A 21,910-nucleotide genomic window follows, 5' to 3' on the forward strand; every position below is an offset into this window, starting at 1 on the left:
TGAGCTCTCCACATTTTACTATTTTGAACAGGAATGAGGAATTTCAAACTGAATTCACTCTTTTAGACCCAAATTTGAGCCGGCTCAATGGGCTTCTCTGAGAAGTCAGAAATTAATCAAGCATAACATTCAACCACTAAAACTCATTTTTCTGTTCAGGAATGCAAGTAAATAACTATAATTTGACATATTAATCAAGAAATAATAATGTGCTTTACTGTTTTTTTTAGTTTTTAGGTAAATCAGTAAATTTGAAAATTTATGGATAACAATAATAATTATATTTTAGCATTAAAAATATCATTTTGGGTTAAAGAGCCTCTGCATATTGGTGTATTAACCATTTCAGAAACATAAAAAAATGATTTTGGTAATTACCAATGCTGTTAATTTAGGGCAGCTGTGGCATAAACCTTACTTTGGGTGGTGGTCTAATAAATTTGTTAAGCACTGTATCTCAAAGCTGCTTTGAGGGATTTTCTTTAAACTTTGCTTAAATGTCAACTCTAACTCAAAGATGAAAGGAAATACTTTCTGAAAGGTCAAGGTCACTGTGACCTCAAATCTTATGAGCACAATATTTCAAGAAGGCACTGAGGGATTCTGGTTGAATTTGGACACTTGGAATAAAGGGTGAACTGATTTTAAAAGGTCAGTGTGATGTTGCATATTTTGAGGCTGCAGTGGCCTAGTAGTGAAGCTTCCTTTAGACTCTCCACTCTGCTTACGCTGTCTGACAAATACATACCTCGTGAAAGCATGTAATTGTCAGGTGGTAATTCCAGTTCAGTATTCATTTTTTCTAAGTTTAATTTTTTGGCTTTCTAAGCCTTTATTGATAAAGGAAAGTGGCTAGAGTCAGAAACAAGGATGAGCATGTTGGGAATGACATGCAGGAAAGGAGCTACAGGCCAGACTTGGGTACAATCGAACCGATTTCAAATAGCAATGTCAAAAACCCTTTTGTGAAGCATCGGTACCTGTCTTTGATGCTGCAGGTGACGATCAGGTGACGGCAGCGGGATGAAGGGCCCGGTGTCGCGGGCGTCCCCTGAAGTCTGAGGTAAACACAGTCTGTCGTCTCTTTCCGCCTCCCCCTCCGCCTGCTCCGTGATCGCGCCAAGCTCTGGGATGCCCTCCAACTTCTCAAACTGGAACAGATGATACGACCGTGAGAGGCCTGTGTTGTAATTCATTCTCTTGTTTTTCTGTATACCAACACAGCCTGTTTTGGGCTCAGAGATGCTAAGCTTTTCCCAGCATGCATTGTGTAGAAGATAAGCATATACCCTTGAGTGCTCTTTTAAAATCCCAGTTACAACCTGTAATATCTGCATCCTTCACTGTGGTGTTTAAACATCCACATTTACCACAGTTATGTAAATATTGTATATGTATGTGTTTGATATCATGGCTTTTTTAGATGAATATCAGTAGAAGAGTTTAGGACTTAATATCATGATTTCTTGTGTAGGTTGGCTCCCTCTCTGTGAGAAAGTAAAATATGCACTCCATGTATAGATTTATAAAGTTCTTCTGGGAAAACAGCCAACATATCTTTGATCTCTGTAGGAAAGGCAAACCTGCTGATTTACTGGATCTAATGAGCGTCTCATTTGGGGTGCTACAAAAACAGAGCTTGTCAAGTGAAAAATGTATAAAATCACTTGGGAGAGATATTTGTATAATGTGCTACAGAGATATTAACAGTCGGCTATGGAAAGAATTTGACTGGAAGATAAAATTAAGATTCTTTAGGACTCCATTGGTAGTCTCAGGGTTTGGTGAAGATGCAACTTCAGCCTTGTGTTGGGATGACAGGAGATCATTCACATACTTTCTGGGAATGTCCAGTGTAACATTAACCTGGCACGCCAGATGGAATTGTTTCAAACATCCATCTGGGAAAGCTTCAATAGGAAACGTTTGAGAAAAGGCAGAGGATTTGAAAAAAAAAAGTAGTGTGATTGGATGAACGTTCTGTCTGTCACATCTCTACGAGCCAATATGAGCAACAAAACATGTGACGTAGCCGCTATCGAGCTGCGCATGCGCAGCTAGTGAGGAATAACACGAAACATGGCGACTATAGACATGTAAGTACTCGTTTTTTGGCGTTTTTGAAAAGAAAAAACTCACTGCTGTTCTTTGTTCTTTTAACGAAGAAATGTCGTCAAGTTCTGATAAAACTGGCGCTTTAGCAGCATCCACGCTAATCTCTTCCTCCATAACTGCACCAGCTCTTGCTGCTGCTTGTTAACGTCATGACTCTGCTGCATCTCGCTGATTGGTCCTGTCACTTTCTAACCGGGCCCAAACGGTTCAGATGGGAGCTTTGCAAGATGGATTTGCCAGTGAGAAACACGGAAACGGGTGTATCCATCTGCTTTGCAAGGTTAGTGTAACATACATTCTGGTGACATAAAGGAGGAGGAGAAGAAAATTTAGAAAACTGCTATACCTAAAAACCCTAAAGCAGGAAGCTTCAAATGTTTTGGCTTCACAGGTGAGGAGCTGTCATGCCATCTACATTTAAACAAGCAACCCTCTGAGTGTATATAGACAGAGTGTGCATCCATGGGATTGCAGCTCATTACTGTTTCCATCTGCTTTGTCAAAATGAGAAAATTCCATTTATTCAACTACTTCAACATTTGAACATTGTGATGTTGATATGATTAAAGGCTTTGCAAATAAAACCGACTTGAAAATGAGAAAATATTTTGTTTGGACTTGATGTCAAGTCAAGGGCATGAGATAAACATGCAGTACGATACACCTCGACTCCTCTCGGCTGCACCATCTGCAGGGGCAAATTACAATTCACAACAAGACGCTACACGAATAAGAAATTCATTTGAAACTAAATAACACACCCCAGAGTCGGGATTAAAGAAAATATGCGAAAATGAGGCTAAGTGATGTGCAATACAGTGACCTCAGAAGGTTTGCTATTATTACAGGAGAAAGTGAGAGGTGATCTGTGTTTAAAAGAGCAGAAAGTTCATGAAAACACTGACTTTACAAACTGCTCTGTGGTGTTGGTGCAGAATAAAAATGCTTTTTATTTAAGATAACCAAACAGAAACCCATTAATATCACAACGTTTGAGTTCTGATTTCATTCAACCAAAGGCCAGAGATAAAAAAAAAAGGCAGAAAATCTGAATTATTGATTGCAACATCAAAAAGAGTCTCTTGTTTCCAGGTAGGAAAACCATTAATACAACTATGACTCAACTCTACAGAAGAGCTTACATTCTGGTGGAAGGAACACGTCTTAACATGGGTTAAAACTGACAGCAACCAAGCAAGAGTCAGTATTTTTACCATCTAGCTATCCCTCTTACTTGTAGATCAACACAAGCCAAAGCCTGGTACATAGTGATGCTCTGTGGGTTGACAACTACACTGCATCAACATAAACCTGTAGCTCACCTCTTGATGCCCCGTCTCCTCTCCAGACTCGTCCCTGCGTTCGAGCCTCCAGTGCATAAGGATGGACCTGAGCTTCATGTAGAAGATGATGGTGTTGCGTCTGAAGAGGCGGACCTCTTGTTGCAGCATGGCTCTCTCCTGAGTCCAGGGTACATCGTGACTCTGAAGTCCCTGCAGCTCCAGACCTCCACGCTGGGCCTCCAGGCGCAAACGCTCATCTTCCTGCTGCAGGGAGAACCCAAGAGAGGATGAGTTCATATAAGTAGTATAACGTAGGGTTGAAAACAGCTGTATTCAAAGACTTGACAGTATTGAGATCATTTTTAAGTGTTTGGGTATGTTTGGGATGCTTTATTTGTATGAGGGGAGTTCCTGTGAAGAATTTCTGGTTTGTATTGACTTTGGTGCCCTCTGCAGACAAAGCATCACTTATCCCTTTGCTGGTCCTGTCTTTTTAAATGTGTAAATTATACTTTTTCGACAAAAGTTATTTCTCTTTCCTGTCTTACTTTAACATTAAAAAGTATCAACAGCTGTTAAATTTGGCTTTAAAAATGTTACTTGGATATTTTTCTATTTCCATCCTTGACAGTAACATTATAGAAATAATCATCTTGTCACCGATAGCCTTGTTAGCTTTTTATGGGTAATAGTAACATATCAATAGTAATTTCAGTCCTTTTTTAATAAACAGTTCCAAACTTGTAATTAGACCGTTAGTTCTTTCCACTGTAATTAGATCCAGAAAATGTTCAAATATAAGTTTTCAAAGCCAGAAGTGCACTTTTTAATGTTCTATCTATCTATCTTTCTATCTATCTATCTATCTATCTATCTATCTATCTATCTATCAAGACTTGTTTTAGATGTAGATACAGGAATTGTGGCTCACTTTTGCTATGTTAGCTAAAGCTAACTCAGCTTTACTCAGTTAACATTACTACATAGGCTGAGGTAGCTAAGTTAGCTTTAGCAACATGAGCTTCAGCAAATAAAGCTAAAATGTATGTATGTGCGTAGCAGCTGTTTTTAACCATACTAACGTAGATAAAGTAGCTCAAGTTCATGAAGCTCATGGATATCTGTACTAACAAAGCTATGAAGCTGTTATCCACTTAACTTACATAGGTCCGTTAATAAAGTATGTAATTAAGTTAACTGTGTAGTGTACTTAGCTAAAACCTATGAAGCTCATGGATATTTATACAAACAGAGCAATGAAACTAACATAAGTTATCAAGAAGAAATATCTGTCCCAGCTTTGTTTGCTATAGCTCATGTTTCTAAACCTAGCTTAGCTACATTGTTTTACATTGTAACATTGACTTCGTAGCTAGCGTGGCTATGTGTGGCTACTGTTCAGCTATCTACTTCTAAAACATAATTTACCCTGGGGTTAGACCTCTAACTGTGTTACTTTTTATTTATGAAATGCTCTTAAGTCTTTAATGTTTGCAATGTAGACGTTTCATAAATGAAACTGCCAGACTTTGTTTGAGTTGCAAAAATATCTAAAACTAGGAATACATTGTACTGGCAAATCATGGCACTTCTGTTCTGTAACCGTCTGCGAGAGGGGATGTCTGAGATCTAACTGAACATGCACATGACCCAGTAAAGACCACATAATGTCGTTTTAGTTAAATTTCAATTGATTTTGAAAACTTTTAAAACTTTCCTCATCTCTTGCCCCTGGTGAGGCTTGATGACATTTTTCAAACTTTATTTAAAGCAGCAGAGTAAGTGAAGTGTGTAACAACGTTATCTTCTGCCCATGTTGAAAATATTGGAGTAATTTGGACATGGCGTGACTGACTGTGTTGTTGTACCTGAGGCAGAGAGACGACAGCCTCCCGCTCCTCTGTCGCTGCTCGCAGCCTTCGTTCATGATCCAGACGAAACTGGATGTCAGCAGCAGGCGTGTCCCGGAGCTGAACCCACAACAGCACAGCACACAGTCACTTTTCCAACACTCTGAAAATATTTCATCCTGTATTGATATCTCACTATCTTTCTGTTTGTCTCTCTTTAAAGCTTTATTTGTCTGTCATACAACGTTACAAGGACTTATGTATGAGATGATTCCACTTGATGTATTTGTTCTCTTCTGTTTTCACTGCTACACAAATATCACTGAGCAGGATAGGAAATCCTCAAGTGAGATCCGACTTTCACACAAGCAGACACTCAAAGTATCTTCCTCAGTAACATCTCGGGAGAAGATTAAAAATATTTCTTCATCTAACAGCATCAAAATCTGGATCTTAATTCTAAACTGTCTTCTGATCACATAGCTAAAACTGGCTAAAAAACAAGAGGAAACAACCAGGCAGGCCTAGTTCAGACTCTCCCTGTGAATGAAAAGACCTCATTCTGAACTTTAAACAATTGCTGGAGAGTTCATGTGGTTTTAGTTCAACCAGAAAGACTCCAGGAAGTCAGTCCTACCTGTAAGCATACTCCAGGACTTCTCTCCCAGTAACATTAGTAATATTTTGGTAATTGTAATGGTCAAACAAGCAATACATGAGCAATGAACTGCATAAGCAGCAGGTGGTTCGCTAACCTTAGCTAGCTGTTTTGTATTAAGTTCGCTATTTGGCTCTGTGTCCAGTCTTTTCTTCTCCCTAGCCAGTGATAAAGGCTAACAACCTCGTGCCACTTAAACATAGCTTAGACTGAGCAAACACAGGAAAATTTCAGGTTGACTGAGTGACTATTTTAATCTTCATTGCACTGCATGTCTTGCACAGTGACAGCTGAGTCACTTAGGTTTTTTTTTCTTTTTTTTTCCTGATTGCACCTGTGCAAATTGTTTGAAACCTCCATGGCCACAGCAGACATGGCTGTCAGATTTTTCATTCACCATCTATAATGGAAGAGATGAACAAAAAAGTGAAATATCTGCAGAGCTACAGCTCACAGGGAATATTTGTTATGGCTTAGATTTCTCGGTAGCTTGTGTTGGTTGGTGATGCTGAGTGTGCCTATGAAGGAGAGCAGATGGTGCTCGTATTTAAGCTGTGCAAATGAGAAGGCTAAAATACAAGATCTGATTTCAAAATCCATCCAATCCAACATCAGTGAGAGGTTTTTATTGGAAACATTATTGACACCTGTCAATGCTCTGTCCAGATTTAACCCAGTTTGAGCACTCGGATCATGTTTTGCAGTCTGCACACATAATTGTGTCATAGATATTTCAGTCTTAAGGCCTTTGCACAATGAGTCAATTTTTCCTGATGAATTTGTCGCATCTGCAATAAGATAAAAAATGTTCCTCAAAAAGCTTGCACAATGTTTATTTTTGTCAAAAAGCAGTGAAAAGGATTCTGTGGCTCTTTCACTTCTTTCATTTCACTCCGAACAAAAAAACAAAGTCAATGTGCAAAAGCTTTTACACTGTGAAATGACCTTCCACCACAACATTCATGTAATCTTTCAGTGTATGCCGAGCCTTGCAGGCACAAGAGTCGTATCCATCTTTACATCTAACTCCAAGGAAGAAAGCTAGTAGAGTCCTTAACAGAAATTTTACCATTTTAATATATTTCTAATGATTACCAACTCTTTGGCTTTCATTTTTTGGTTAGTTGCAATGATTTTATTTTCCCCCAGTACAAGACTACTAAAGCTGAACAACTCTAAAGCACATTGCTTGTTTTATTTTTCCTTAATAAAAAGGATATTGCTAGAAGCCCATTCATCAGTCATTTATTGGGTAGAGTAAGCTTAAAATACACCAGCACTGCAACGTCGTAAATGTCACATGATACACCTTAAGTGCCACCCCTAGCACACACTAGCAGCAGTGTGTAGCCAAACTCCTCACCAGCTACTGCTGGGTCAGACGCTTGATAGTCCCACTTGGGCTTGCCTCCCCCTCACACCATGTAAGTGATAAAAACAATACGAGTAAGGGTACTGCACAGGCAGCTGAGGCTTTTCATTTTTATTCCACTCCTAGAAAAGAAGTTACATTTCTGCCAGATTTCTTCTTCTTTGCTCTCAAATAGAATGAGGGGTCTGGCTGAAGACTAGCTCTCAGATGCCCCCTCTTGCAGACCATTAATGTGAGACACCACATCTGTCAGAAACACATACCAAAAAGCTCAAGATAAAATCAGGTTAAATGTTTAATTAGGTCAGGTTGTGATATAAAAAGTTAAATGTTAAAAAACCTGTCGTGCAAAACTAAAGTATAAAACGCTTACTAAGTTGAGTAAACAGTCAGCTTACAGAGAAAAGGCTTGTCCTCTGTTAAATCATTATTACATAGCAAACATAGCTAATGTAGCTAGCTAGCTAGCTACTCTAAACGACTTAGGTAACGTAGCTACATAGCTAATGCAGCTAAAGCTCATGAAGCTTATGGGAATCTGAACTAACGAGAGCTGCAAGGCTAACAAGAGCTACAAAGCTAAAGTTAGCTACATTTGATTTAGCTAGGTTTGCTAAAGCTCATGTTGCTAAAGTTAACTTAACTACTGTGGCTTAACGAAGAGTTGTTTACTATGCAGCTAGCGTAGCTGTGTAAGCCTTTGCTGATGAAGCTAAAGCTTCATAAATGGATCTGTACATAATTTAGCCCTGTTTTAGACCATTGACCATTTAATTTATGAAATGTTGCTTAGCCTGCAATGTTTGCAGTGTGCTAATTTTATGACTGTAACTTCCTCTTGTTTTTGAAGAAAGCTGACTTTTCTTCAAAAAATAAAAAAAAATAAAAAAAATTAAAAAAAATCTAAAACTGGGAATGCATTGTACCAGCAAATTACAGTCCAATAGATGGCGTCTCACAGTCACGGTCTACGAGGGTGGGTGTCTGAGATGTATGGTCTGCAACCAGACTGTCTTGAACAGAGCTGCTACTCAGCAGCTGAAATGAACAAACAGCTCTCTCAGGAATAATATTGCCTGCTGTGGCTGGCCACACTGGAAATATAACAGTAGCTCACAGTATTGGTTCTCAAAATGAGTAAATACGTATATGGGTAATTGTAAAAAAAAATGTACAAAATCAGTCTAATTTGAAATTTAAAAAAATAGTCTCAAGTGAAATTTGTGCTTAAATACAAGCACAAGTTATAAAAAACACCTAAAATGCAAGTTTTGTACATGATGCATTTTGCAACATGTGCTTTGTCTCCGTCAAGGGACTGTAGGAGTCCCAGATCTCTGATGCCGTTATTATGGGGGTCACGAACCCTGGCTTAAACTTCCGTAGTGTTTGGGTCTTTACATAGAAAATAACGGGGGCCATCGTGGACAAGGGTAGTGCAGCGCTGGTGTGTTTGGGCTTAACCTCTGAAAGGAGCTTCAGCTTGTTATGTTACATAACACACTGAGAAAAGTAAAGAGTACTGTTGCATTACCAAAAATTAGACTACTGTAAAGGAGTACTTAGCCGACTGTATGTCTGCCTTTCTATGTGTCGACTCTGCTGCCATTCTACTGCTGAGTTTACTGCCCATAACTGTAGCTCTGCAGCCTGATAACAAGACTGTCCGACATGATAACAGCTCTTTATTATGCTAACAATATGACAACGAACTGGGCTGAGGTATAACACACTACAATGCAATACAACACAAGATACTCAACTTACATTTCACCACGATGTTTTTCTTGTCCCTTTTGACCACATATTCAACATAATGGGTAAATTTCCACAGTGTAGCGCTGTCTTGCTTAATCTGCTAGCTTTGTGCATGCACTGCTGCAGCTGTGTGTTAGCAAGTAGGAGAGAAACAGAAACAGTGCAAATGCAGTGGCGATATTTCTTCTTTTTAGGGGACAAAATTTAACAAGAAAAGGGCAGTTTCTTCAGCAAAGGATAACTTTATGAAAAATTAAATATATTATGAGCTAGTTGAATTAAAAAATTAGCATGTTGAGATAGTTGTTACAACATGATAGAGATCTAATCACTCAGAGAATACAATGTAACATGTTACTTTAACACTAGTAGTATTAGACAAATATTAAAATATGTTCAAAACACTGCCGTAGCAACTAAATGTGTTTATGACTTTAGAGCGTTATAGGGGAAAAATGCTCATAGGGAATGAGATGCTAATGTTAATGGTTCTAAATGTAATGAGTCCTCTTCCTCCTATTTGTAAGAAATCACTGTTTGTCCCAGTGAAAGAACTCAGAGTGCAGGCTCTGACAATTTAGAAATTGCAGCAGTTTATAAGGCGATTGCTGTCTTCTATTTGGTGTGCAGGATGCATCCTCCAACAGTAAGTTGAGCTGTTCAGTGTGTACTGGACCCTGGATCACCTCGCTGTCAGCCCAATGTCAAATGCAAATCACCCAGGCCTACAGTGCAGCGCTAATCCTGCCATATCCAAGCTGCTTTCCCACTCATTCATTCATTCCCTCTCTCAGATTAGACTGCAGCAGAAAGCAGGGGCACACAAAGGAATCCACATGAATGTGCCTTAACTGTAACTGTAACTGTAATGTGTCACATCAGCGCTGCCAGTACTCTGCATTACATAACAGCGGGCAACTTCTCTATGAAAGCAGGCATGAGGCAGCGATTATGAATCACAGTGTCCTACCATTACACAGCCGCTTTACTAAACAGCCAAGTCACTGAAGGGTTTAACAGATCTGAACTGGTGTTGCAGTGTTACCGCTCGTCTCTTTGACTGCGCTCTTTGATTCTCTCATTGTGTGGGTGTTTAAAGTGTGTTGTGACTTCTTTGTCAGCTGCACTCTTACATGCATTAAATTCGCTGAGTCGGGTCATGACAGTGCAGCCGGTAGTGATGAACCGGTGCCAGAGGGCATGGCTACAGAGTGCAGTGTGTGCAGACTCAGCTGTGATCCACTCGGTGCATACATGTGCTGAACACGTCAATGTACCGTAGCTGTGCATGGCTGCTGTCTCACAGTTTAGAGGGCAACAACTTGCAGATATTTATTTTAAGCACAACATAAAATTTAAAATATGATGCAATGAGAAAGATATAATTCCAGAGCTCTTAACTTTATATGGTCTACTCTCTATCTACTCAAAGGAACAAATAAATAATAACATGTCCAAGGGGATCATGGGAAGGATTTTCAAAGCAACAAGAAAATGTCAAACCAAAATGAGAAAATAAAATCAGTGGCTGTAGGAGTGAATGTTTAGTGTGAAAGTAGTGAGTGAATGAAGTGAAATCGTGTTGAGCATAAAAAAATGACTGTGGCTGGAGTGTCACATGCTGGACTGAGTGGCATTTGGATCATAAGGAAACCTTTGAAAGTCTAACACATTAGTCTCAATATTTGGCTTTAGATGTGGGAAAACCCCTTAAGGCATTATCTTAGTTAAAAGATTGATCTTAGCTTCTTAGGTTGTGTTTCCACCGAGCGGTCAGGTTCAGTTTGGTTTGGGACAGTATGGTATTATTCATATTTCCACTGCCAAACATTAGAAAGGTATCAAAATGACTGATTCAGACTATCCTACTTCTCTGCATTCTTCTCTTAAGGTACCAAGCATACCTTTCCAAGCTAGACTCACTGTAGTCTGTTAATTGGTCAAAGAATCGCCACGGCAATCATGGATCAACAAAAAACACATATTGTTGTGTTTAAAATTAAGAGTCTAGCAGTGACTTTTAACAGCTTTTCTGTTGTATTTGTATGGAAGCTCATTCCCAGCATTAAGAAAAATGTGAAAGTTAGGTAATTAAAAAAAGGATCCTAATACATAATTATGGTATAAAAAGTTGAAATTATGAGATAAAAAGTAACAATAATGAGATAAAAGTCAAAATGATGAGATAAAAAGTTGGAATTATGAGATAAAAGTAAAAAATACGACATAAAAAGTCACAATTACTGTGTAAAAGTTCAAATTATGAGATAAGATCAAAATTATGAGATTAAGTCAAAATTGAGACATTAAAAGTCAAAATTATTAGATAAAAGTCAAAATTATGAGATAAAAATTGAAATTATGAGATAAGATAAAAAAAATATGGGATAAAAGGTCACAATTATGAGAAAAAAGTCAAAACTAGGAGATAAAAGTCAAAATTATGAGATGAAAAGTCAATATTATGAGAAAAAAGTCAAAACTAGGAGATAAAAGTCAAAATTATCAGATAAAAGTCAAAATTTTGAGATAAAAATTCAACATTATGTGATAATTGTCAAAATTATTAAATAAAAAGTCACAATTATGAGACAAAAGTCAAAACTATGAGTTAAAAGTCATAATTATGAGACAGAAAGTCACAATTATGAAATTAAAGTCATAATCATGAATTAAAAAGTCACAATTTTGAGATAAAAACTTACAATTATGAGATAAAAGCTGAAATAATGATCCACCTTTTTGATTTTTGTTTTTTTTTAGTATTGCCTAACTTTCACATTTTTCTTTTCAAAGTGGTGGAAATGGGTCCCATACATTTGTCTTAAACATGCTTGAACGGCAATAAACTATTCAGTAAGTAAACCTTGTGGAGTGCTGGCTACATTGACATGACTCCTCAGTTCAAGGAAACAAGTTATGAGCTGTAGATGTGTCCTTTTTGAATAGAGGGTTCAGAAGCATAGTTTTTACCTCTCAGATATGTGGCCTGTGCTGTTGTAAGCACTGCCTACTATGCCCATACACTGCTCAGCAGTGCAATTTTTATACAAGTTCCTGGTTTTGCCACCAGATCTCTTGCTTGTTTGTATACAGGAAATAATGTCAGCTGAAACTGAGTGTAATATGTTGGAATTGAAGCTGTTAAATATTAAGAAGCAATAATTATATTCCAGTTAATAGAAAGGAAATAAGAAAGGCAGAGATGTACTGAACAGGCGTTGAACCAGTCAAGACATATGAATTAGAGACACGTCAGATGCCAAAAAGTAGATCTGGCTGGTTGCACTGGTGTCTGCAGCCATTTACCTCACACAGTGCACACAATATAAGTGTAGACATTGCTCAGAGACTGGCAGTGGACCAATCACAGGGCTTGCAGCTTGCACAGTTTCAGCTTATAGTTCTGTTTTTAAGGAAGTGCATGTCTGCGTTGTGTGCATGCTGCTGCATAGGGTTAAGGGACCTATAGTATATGTCATTGTGTTCCAAATAATGTGGCATGGCACACTGGGGCGGTGCATGGCAACTAAAGTTACTGTTGTATGTTAAAAAGAGGTATTTTATGGCTATGGCGGGCCTTAAGATTTTGGCTTGATCTCAGGTATGCTTTGGGCAAAGAGAGGTTGAAAACCATCGGTACATGCCATGGTGTAGGTAAACAGTTGGCTCTTTCATGAATGATGGAGTTTCCTGTTTTGGTGTTTTATGGATGAAGAAGAAGCCAAAGCCCAAGTGGTATAAAATTAAGTTGTTTGGGAGCCGAAAGACCAGCACTTTTTACTGAGCTGAGCCAAATGATCCAGATCTCTAAAAAGAAACACAATTCCATCACTATGAGTAAGGCCTGATGAATAGGGCTGTGAAACTCAAGCAAGATCAGGGTCTTCCATGCCAAACTGCACCAAACCAGACCAAACCAAACCGCTTAGTGGAAACGCACCAAGAGTCTTGATCTTATTTTCTTTTTCTACAGAGAAACTGTCCATTTAAACTTCACAGAATTGATAAATAACTGTAAATGTTAAAAATTATTAACTGTGGGTAGAATTTTGGGTGTTTTTGTGCGTTGTGCATTGCTTCACAGGTGAACAGACTCTCCAAAAACAAACCACAGCAGCACCCAAAACATGTCTTTTTTCATTCAGTCAGTTTCCAAGATGCATTTTGCAAAAGCATGACTATAAATGAATATCCATCCCATCGCCTATTTTCTCCAATGCTGATTGCAATATAATAAAGGTTTGATTCTTAAAACATGTTTTGGGTGGTTTTGGAGCGTCTCTAAGCACTGCACAGCTCACAACAGTAAAGAATGAGAAGAAATGGACTTGTAGCTTTACATAGAAGAAATAAATCAGATTAGTCTTTAAATCAATTGAAGGGATTAGAGAATAGAGTCCAGATCGACAGAGGGCCCCTGTACGGGGCTTGTGGTTGAGCCAGTGTCAACTCAGTCCCACAGGTTGAAGGGAGATGGAGGAGGGAGGGAGGAGGCACTGACCTCTGCTCTTAAAGCCAGGGGCCTGTGGTACCTAGTGAGTCCCGGGGCTCCCCTGCTCTGGGCCTGGCCCCCACCCTGGCTCTGGCTCTGGGGTTCCACGCCTCGCTCCTGTCCTAGACGCCACTCCAGCTCATCCCTCTGACCGGACTGTGAGTGACGTGGGGTGGGGAAACAGGGAGGGAAAGGGGGTGGGGTGTGGGGGGGTGGACGGTGGGTTCAGGGGGATGGGTGACAGGTGCAGGATACAGGGGTGCAGGAAGTGGTGGTGGTGGTGGTGGGGGGACATGTGTGAGGTGGATCGTGGACAAAACAGACAGAAGACAACAAACGGGGTGAGGGGACGAGGGAAAAAAGCGGGCGGGGAAAACAAACAAACAAAAAAAACAGAAAATGGGTAAAGAATATAAGCAGAGGGGGGAAAATTAACTAACAGACTACACGGTGAGGAGAAGAACAAACGGACTAGAGTACGAAGAAAAGCGCAAAGAGAAAGACCAACTTAAAGGTAACGGCGTATGAGAGAGATGAGAAGAGAACGAGAATGAGGATGAACAAAATCATGGGCTGAAACATCTGGCGGGAACACAAAGAGGAACAAAGAGAGGGAATCGGGGGGGAAAAGAATGCAAAACACTTGTTATGAAGCGCATGCAATGAGGGATACATGAGTCCAAACCAACAGCTGAGAGATACCACGGCAAACTGCAGAGCGAGAGCTAGCACGCTAAAGATTTTAATTACATGCCTGCACAGCCGTGTGTGAAGTAGAAGCAGTCAGCTAAGATTGTATGATGCACATTGGTTTCAGACATTACAGCATTTCAAACACTGGAGAACTCTGAGGCTGCAGTTGAAGTTTAATACAGCGCCCAATAGTGGCTCACAACACAGTGTATGTAAGCAAGGTTTACCTTAGCTAGCTAGCACAACCTCTATGCCGCTAAAAACACTCCTACAGAAGTGTACAAGCATTCACCAGAGGAAAAAACTCTAGACTCAAGCACATTATTAGGACTTCTGTGCAGGCCTGCCCACAGAATTGGCTGGGCCCCTGAAAACTCCAGAGATCAGCCCTCCCCAGTTGAAAAGTGTGTTGAGCTGAAATTGGGTTCTGATGTTCAAATAACTTACTCATGTCACTTTTTAACACCTTTTCATCACCGTTTCCACCCATTTTGTAAACATTTGACACATTTATGCCTTTTTTAGCCATTTTTGGCCACTTGTAGCCCATTTTTGCAACTTTTTTCCCATTTTGACACTTTTAACCCATTATGACACTTTTTAACCACTTTTCATTTACGCTAATTTTGACACTTTTTTGCCTTTCTAAACCAATTTTTACACTTTGTCCCATTTTTGCCGCTCTGTCAACCCTTAATGCTGCCAATTCTTTGCCACTTTTAGCCAACTTTTATGCCGCTTGTCACCCATTTTTGCAACTTTTTGCCCATTTTGATGCCTTCAATCCATTATGCTACTTTTTAACAGCTGTTCATCAGTTTTTTTACTCATTTTGACCTACTAGTATTTTGCCTATCCTAACCAATACTACAAATTTATGTTTTGCTTCTTGGAACCCATTTTTGCCACTTTGAACCCATTTTTTCCCATTTTCACCTTTTTGTCTCTTCTTATATTTTATTTAATTGTGTTTCCCTTAAACTTATTTCAATTTCATTTACTTTATACCAAAAAATGCATTCTGAAATTGGGTTTTCATTTTGAAAAATGCTATATTTCATATTTCAATACAGAATAAATAAGTCAAATTCTTCTTTTTGCCTGATGATAAAAAGGTCTGAGCCATCAATAATACGGGACAGATGACCTTCAGTGTGCCTATTTATATGGCGATCTTTGGATGCAAATTTGATTCTGAATTGTAAGAAATCAGACTTTCAGATAAATTGTCATGTCCAATCAGTTTTATGCTGCCTTCTGCTAAACCTGGTGGCAGAATCAAGAGAAGTGGTTGGCCTACAGAGCTTAAGCTCTGAATGTTTTCTCAAAAGCCCTGATTCTTTTAGACTGCTGTGATTTTTTTTAATTAATGCAAAAGAAATCATTTATAGTGGAAATAGACACGGAAATTTCCTTCTTCTAGGGAAACTGAATAAATTCAAGCCTTTTTTTTATATTATTTATTGTATTTGATATGAACATTTTAGTATTTTTGAAAGTATATCTTAACCTAGAACCTCACATTTTGCTTTTTATGCTGATTTTTTAAATGGATAGTGAAAGTTGTAAACCTTTAAACTAAATTCATAACCTATCTAAAGCTGTGAAAATTAATTAAAAAATATCAGACAATTTCTGCAAGTTTTAGGCAGAAGAAGTGAAAATGGTTGATCTTTAGTAGAGTCTATTATGGTGTTAGAATGATGGGCACTTTGACAACCATAGCATATAAAGTAAATTATGTTGCCTGTAAAGGATGTTTTTTTAAAGAGGGGAACTGCTCTTTTTGCCTAAATGAGGCATACATTTGTTAATGTTTGAAATCTAAATTTGCATCAAAATTGCTTGAAAGTAGGGTATATTACTGTAGTGAAAACTACCCATGGATCCTACTAAGTTTGGGCCCCAGATATGAAACACCTCTGGCTCTGTCTCTGTGCTGAGGCCATCGTTGTTGTCACTGCTAAATTTACAAAACATTGCAATCCCTTACTCTTTCTGCATGGAGGCTAAAGGAGCTCATCTACCTTCCAGTGTGCATTTTTGTCACAACTTTAAAATCAAAACATCATCCAAAACACACTTATATCACTACAGTCTCAAAGGTTACATCAGGTCTAAGTGGATTAAGAAACTTTTTTGGTGGCGTTAGGCCAGTATGCAGGCATACCTCTATTTAACGGCAACTGCAGAGTTACACATGGTAGGTCAGTACATTTCCATATTATTTGCACAAAAAAGTAATCAATACTTTTTGCTGTGGTGAATGCACTTCTGTACATACTGTGTAATTTTTCAAAATAAAAGCTATTTTCATTGTAATTCCTACTCTGTTGTACTGCCTGCTCTGTAGTCTCACATTTAAAACTTCTTAAATTCAACAAGTCAAACCATCTTCAGCAACCCTAAACAGAGCAATAAAGGTTACTGTTTTTGGTCAGATGTGTTGTTAATACTCGATTAGCTTTGTTAGCCAGTTAGCTTTGACTTAAAGCCACCCAGCCCCCCCTAAACTAACCAGCCTACAAGCAGAGGAGCAAAGCAGAAAACAAGTCATTGGACAGCATGAGCATGGAGGCAGCTTCACTCTATTATCTCTACAAAGCAGATTAAGGGGGGAAATGTTGGAAGAGCTGTTTGTTTTATTCAGCACGACACTCAGGCTGATTAGAGAAGACATCCAAGATGTCTGCTGGATCATGCAGCACACAGATAATGAACCTGCTTTGGAGGAGTACACAGGATGTTGACATGTTGACTGAGCTGCAATAAAACAAGAACAAAAAGCAGGAAGCCAGCCAGCCAGTGAGGATCCTCCACACAGCCCCATGCAACTCTGCCTTACACTCTGTTTTTCATCCAACAGAGGTTATTTTAGGCACATTTTCATTGATCATCTCCTTGGCAACACTATAATCCCATGTGTGTCTGTGATATGTTGTGTAAACATTGCAGCTACACCATTATGAGTCATAGAAATGATTGCATGGTGTAGCAAAGCTGTAAGAGAAAAATATGTACTACACTTCATCTTGCAGGAGTTCACTGTGTCAGGGAAACTCCTTAAGTAACAATCACACCAAGCACCCTCCTGAGCACCCTCTGTGGGCCCTGGCTGAGTGGAGGCAGGGCGGCTGCAGACAGTGAGTGCAGGGGAGAAGGAGGCAGGCAGGGCTGCTGGCTATGAGGATGTGCATGGAGATGCAGATGTGGATGTGGCTGCAGCACAAAGCAATGGTGGTGGAGGTGGGTAGGAGGGAGGGTGGCAATGGTGCCAGTGTGGAAGAGCTGGGTGGCTCATGTCACCGGCACTGGGGGTATGGGGGTCTAAAGAGTCTCTGAAAATCTATTTGCTGCTAAAGCTTCTAGTTCGGATTTTTTCAAGTCCATCCAACCTGTGTCATGTTCCTCTAATTCTGACAGATCCTATCCTTGAAATTCAATTTCTGCTCCTCCATATTAGACGCAACCAACACAAAGGGATAGGCTGCAGCTTCACAGGCTGGAGATGCCCAATATCAATATGAGAATTCAGTCCCTGCTCCAGTAATGACCTTCAAGAAGACTTCAATTCAGTTTTGAATATTACCAAGGATGCCAGTGGCTGTAAAAATCCAAAACCTATTCCTAATATAACAACCAGCTGTTTTTTGGTAAATCATCATTTGACACTGAGAAAACACGCAATCAACACCATGTTATTCAAAACTGGCAAAATGTCATTTATTAGGGATTTTCCACCATTACTATGCAATTTTTGTCTGCACAGATAAAGACAAATAACATTGTTTGTTATGCCTGTGGGAACTCTGATAAATCAAGATTAGGGATGCACAATATCTGGCGTTTGCCAATTTATTTTAGCCCATACCGATGCATACAAGAACAAATCTCACCTGTACTAAATGAACTGTTTCTCTGACTGTGACAGTCCATTAGATTTAGAAACAGATGTCAAACAAGACAAATGAGGTGTTTCCATTAAAAAATAAAGTTAGTAGAATGAAATACTTGTTAAACTAAAACAAGTAAATAAAATAAATGATAAAGGAACTTGAGAGTCTGCACCCAAAAAAGATTTAGCCTGCACTTAGCAAGCAGTCATAATGTTAGTGGAAAAACCTGGTTTCACAACTAAAAATGCATAAAACAGTTAAATAAAATTAAGGGGAACATAACAAGTACGTCATTATTCTTCCTCTTATTATTATTATTTTATTTGTATATGGATTTGTGTTTGTGCTTACTGTACCTGTACATTGAATTGTGATGGAGTTTGTTGTGATTCATGTTGTTATAAAAGTTCAAAAAGTTAAATAAAAAGATTTCAAAATAGATTAATAAATAAATCACTTAAAATACTTCAAGTGAACTTCAGATTTCTGCCAATCAAAGTTGTGCCAACTCTTGCAAAGCAGTGTTAATTTTGGCAGCTATTTTTTATTTTATTCTTAGTGTTAGTCTTTAGATGAAATGTCTTTTAGCTTAGTAACATTTTAGTCATTTCTACCCTTTTTAGTTGTAGTTGAGTTTTAAGCGACAAAAACATTTAGTCTAGTTTAAGTCCATAAAAAGTCCTCACATTTTAGTCTTTACTTTTAGTCCAAGCATTTATTTTCTTGCCTCAATTTGGTATCAAATCATGGTAGTGTTTTCTTCGCACTCTGCCAAATCTGGGGTCCCTGCTTTCTACACCTGAGAGCCAGAATAGATATAGCTGCATTGTTTTTTGACAGATTTACCCACAGTGGAGAAATATCACAGATTTTGAATGTCTGATGAAAACTACATTTTAGTTTCGTTTTAGTCATCTTGATGAAAACTAGACATACTTTTTGTCAGTTTAAGTCATCACAGATCTATTTTTTGTTAGTCTTAGTCTAGTTTTTGTCATGGAAAAAAGGCTGTCAACATGCATTTTTAGTCATAGTTTTAGTTGACAAAATTAACACTGTTGCGAAGAACACAGGTCATAGAGCTACAGTCCTAGATCCATCTGTCTTGAAACTGCTGCCTGCAAGCCTGCAGATACGTACTATTGAATATAACAGCAGGTTTGCAGGGTGTTTCACTGAGACAATGCCATAAAAGTGCTTAAAATACAGTGTTGTACAGTAACAAAGTCGTTGTACCTAAGTATTCTTGAGAGTATCTACTCTGCTTGAGTTTTTAAATTCATGACTACTTCTACTTTTACTTTACTACATTTAAATTACTTGAAGACTTTTACTTGAGTAATTTTGTGGCAGATTACTTTTACTTTAACACAAGTCAATTTAAGGTATGATATCTGTTCTTTAACTCAAGTATGGTGTTAGAGTACTACATACAACACTGTTAAAATAACACAAAACACTCCAAAGTGACAAAAATTAAAATAACTCGTAAAGACCAAACATTACAGTTCTTAAAAAGAACTTTTAACTTTATAATTTAGCATTAGGGTTACAGTTAGGGTCTGTTGGTTCTGCTGTAAATGACCTTGCAAACCTGACAGTATACTCAGAAGTAGACATAATTTCTTTATTAAATGAAGAGAATTGAACCCCACTGAAAACTTTTCTTAGTAAAAATATGTATTTTGCTTTTCTCCCAGCCATCTTCAGCATGTGTTTGATTTACAACTGGCTCCACTGAAGTTGAACAGCAGTAACAGCTGACTGTAGAGCTAAGGTTATGTGCTTTACATGAATGAATGTGACAGACTAAATGCTCATCCAATCACCCAGCCAGATTTTTTTTAAAGATTCTGCCCTTCACAAACACAGGCTATGAGGTGTTGCCCAGATGGATTAGAAATTTATCCCATGCAACGGATATGTGAAAGAGTCTACCTGGTGTGCCAGGTTAGCTTCAAAATGCACAAACTAATTTGTACATTCTGCTGATAAGTCTGTTGACATATCTGCTGTTCATGTCAGCAGCAGTTTTTAAAGCCACTGAAGCCGATATCACACTTCTTAAGATAATATCCCCGGATACAATATTGTGCATCCCTAATGAAGATCATGCATGCTTTTGTCCTTATAAATGAGGGCTTCCCTTCTTCTTAAACTTGTCTAAAAGAAGCCTGTGCTGCCATTTGTAAAATTCAAATCCCAACCAGATGTAACACAAGTGCACTGTAAGACACCAGACAAAACCAGCTGACCTCTTTCTATGCAAAAATCCAAATTAGTCAAACTTAGAATCTGGATTAGACTGTCTGGATGAGCTTGGCTAAGTTGGTAGTTTCGTTATTACCCATGATTCAGCAATCAACTGAATTTAAAAGCAAAGCCAGTAGTTCAAGAGGTGGTGCATGTATCCTATACACAGACACTGTGTCCTTTTTATTGACTCGATCCTTGGCCCACGCTACGCGAGTCATACCATCTCTAAACTATTATCCTGTTACCTTTACTGTCCTGTTGATAAAAGCAAAAAGCCCAAAAAGTCTTAATATTAAAGCCAATGATGTGAAATGGGTTTAATTATGTCAGACTGTAAGCAATTCAATGAGAGAATGACCCCTGCTCCCAGCTGATTTAGTACCCAATCACTGGTTCCAAGCCATCTTCAACACAACATGATGTCCATCTTGAAACAAATATCCTGTTTAGAGAAAAACTGGTGATAGAGCAGGGTTTGTAAAGGAGTGGCTATCCATGATTGGCAAGAGGCTACCATTGAAATCCGTCAATGAGCATCCATACTCTCATCCAATTTTGAACACCAGTTATAACAACCAGAATGACAATGACCTCTGTACTGTAACTAGGCTTTCAAAAGGTTTTTTTACATCCTTATTACAGTCTGGAATCTCAACAATGAATCTCAAACCAGTAAAACACAATGAGTTCTTATTTTCATGAGAAAACCCCCAACTGTTTGGACACAGCCTCTTAATTTGGTGACTCAAGACCCCAAAACCATCAAATTAGCTTTGGGGTACTAAGGTAACCTTAATTAAATGTTGGCCTCTTACTACACTGCCAGACTCTTGATGATCAATATCAAATCAAACAAAGCATAAAAATTCATGAAAGGGAACCAAGGAGATTATCATTAATCAAAGCCTTCATCTTCTCTCTCACCAAATCTGCTGACTACATCACCAAAGAAGCAATTTTCTCCTTAAACTCTCAGTCTCAAAGCTGTCATTATGGAGAGGTGGTGTGATCACAATGACTCATAAATTACCCAGAGTGTATACAGGCATGTTGAATAAAGACAGACTTGAAAAAATCCGAACCTGTTCCTAAAGCTTAATTAGATTCCCACTGACAGACAAGGCTGTGACAGTTTGTGTTTTACTTAAGATGTATACCGCTGCCGCTGTCTTTCAGTAGAGCTGAATTTTTGATAACATAGCTGACTCAGACTCCTGTTTAGTTGATTTTGGCCTTAAATATGACTAATGACTGCATGCCTGGGACCTTTTACACCAAACTCAAATGAACTGTTGTACTATAATGGGATATTCAGCTTTATACTGTTTAGATATCTGGATTATGACTGAAACTTTTCATGATTTGGGAACAAAATATTTTTGTCTACCGCTAAATAAACTCTGTGTGATTTCTCTTTCTTTCCTCACAATAACTGACAACTAACTGTGATCAGACTGTATATAAAGATGGGCAACATGACATCTCCCTAAAAGTGAAGCCAAAATATCCAGCACTCTCATTGACTAATACAGCT

At 38.5% G+C, this 21,910-nt stretch overlaps 1 protein-coding gene across 5 annotated transcripts in view; it reads right to left on the bottom strand.

The window, feature by feature from the left end:
• The window catches only part of LOC121519574 (microtubule cross-linking factor 1), a 144,147-nt gene that overhangs the window by 43,945 nt on the left and 78,292 nt on the right, over nt 1-21,910 (bottom strand). For 4 of the 5 annotated variants that reach the window (XR_005992713.1, XM_041802329.1, XM_041802332.1 and 1 more), the window contains exons 6-9: nt 13,541-13,687; nt 5,267-5,368; nt 3,438-3,662; nt 981-1,151 (exon numbers count right to left, since the gene is read on the bottom strand). Coding sequence is in view for 4 of the 5 variants with exons in the window: in XM_041802329.1 (XP_041658263.1) it covers nt 981-1,151; nt 3,438-3,662; nt 5,267-5,368; nt 13,541-13,687 (645 nt within the window). In the remaining variant the exon portion in view is untranslated. The remainder of the gene's footprint in view (nt 1-980; nt 1,152-3,437; nt 3,663-5,266; nt 5,369-13,540; nt 13,688-21,910) is intronic. The other variant, XM_041802330.1, reaches the window with a different exon arrangement.

Source organism: Cheilinus undulatus, linkage group 13, assembly GCF_018320785.1.
Source record: "Cheilinus undulatus linkage group 13, ASM1832078v1, whole genome shotgun sequence".
Classification (NCBI taxonomy): domain Eukaryota; kingdom Metazoa; phylum Chordata; class Actinopteri; order Labriformes; family Labridae; genus Cheilinus; species Cheilinus undulatus.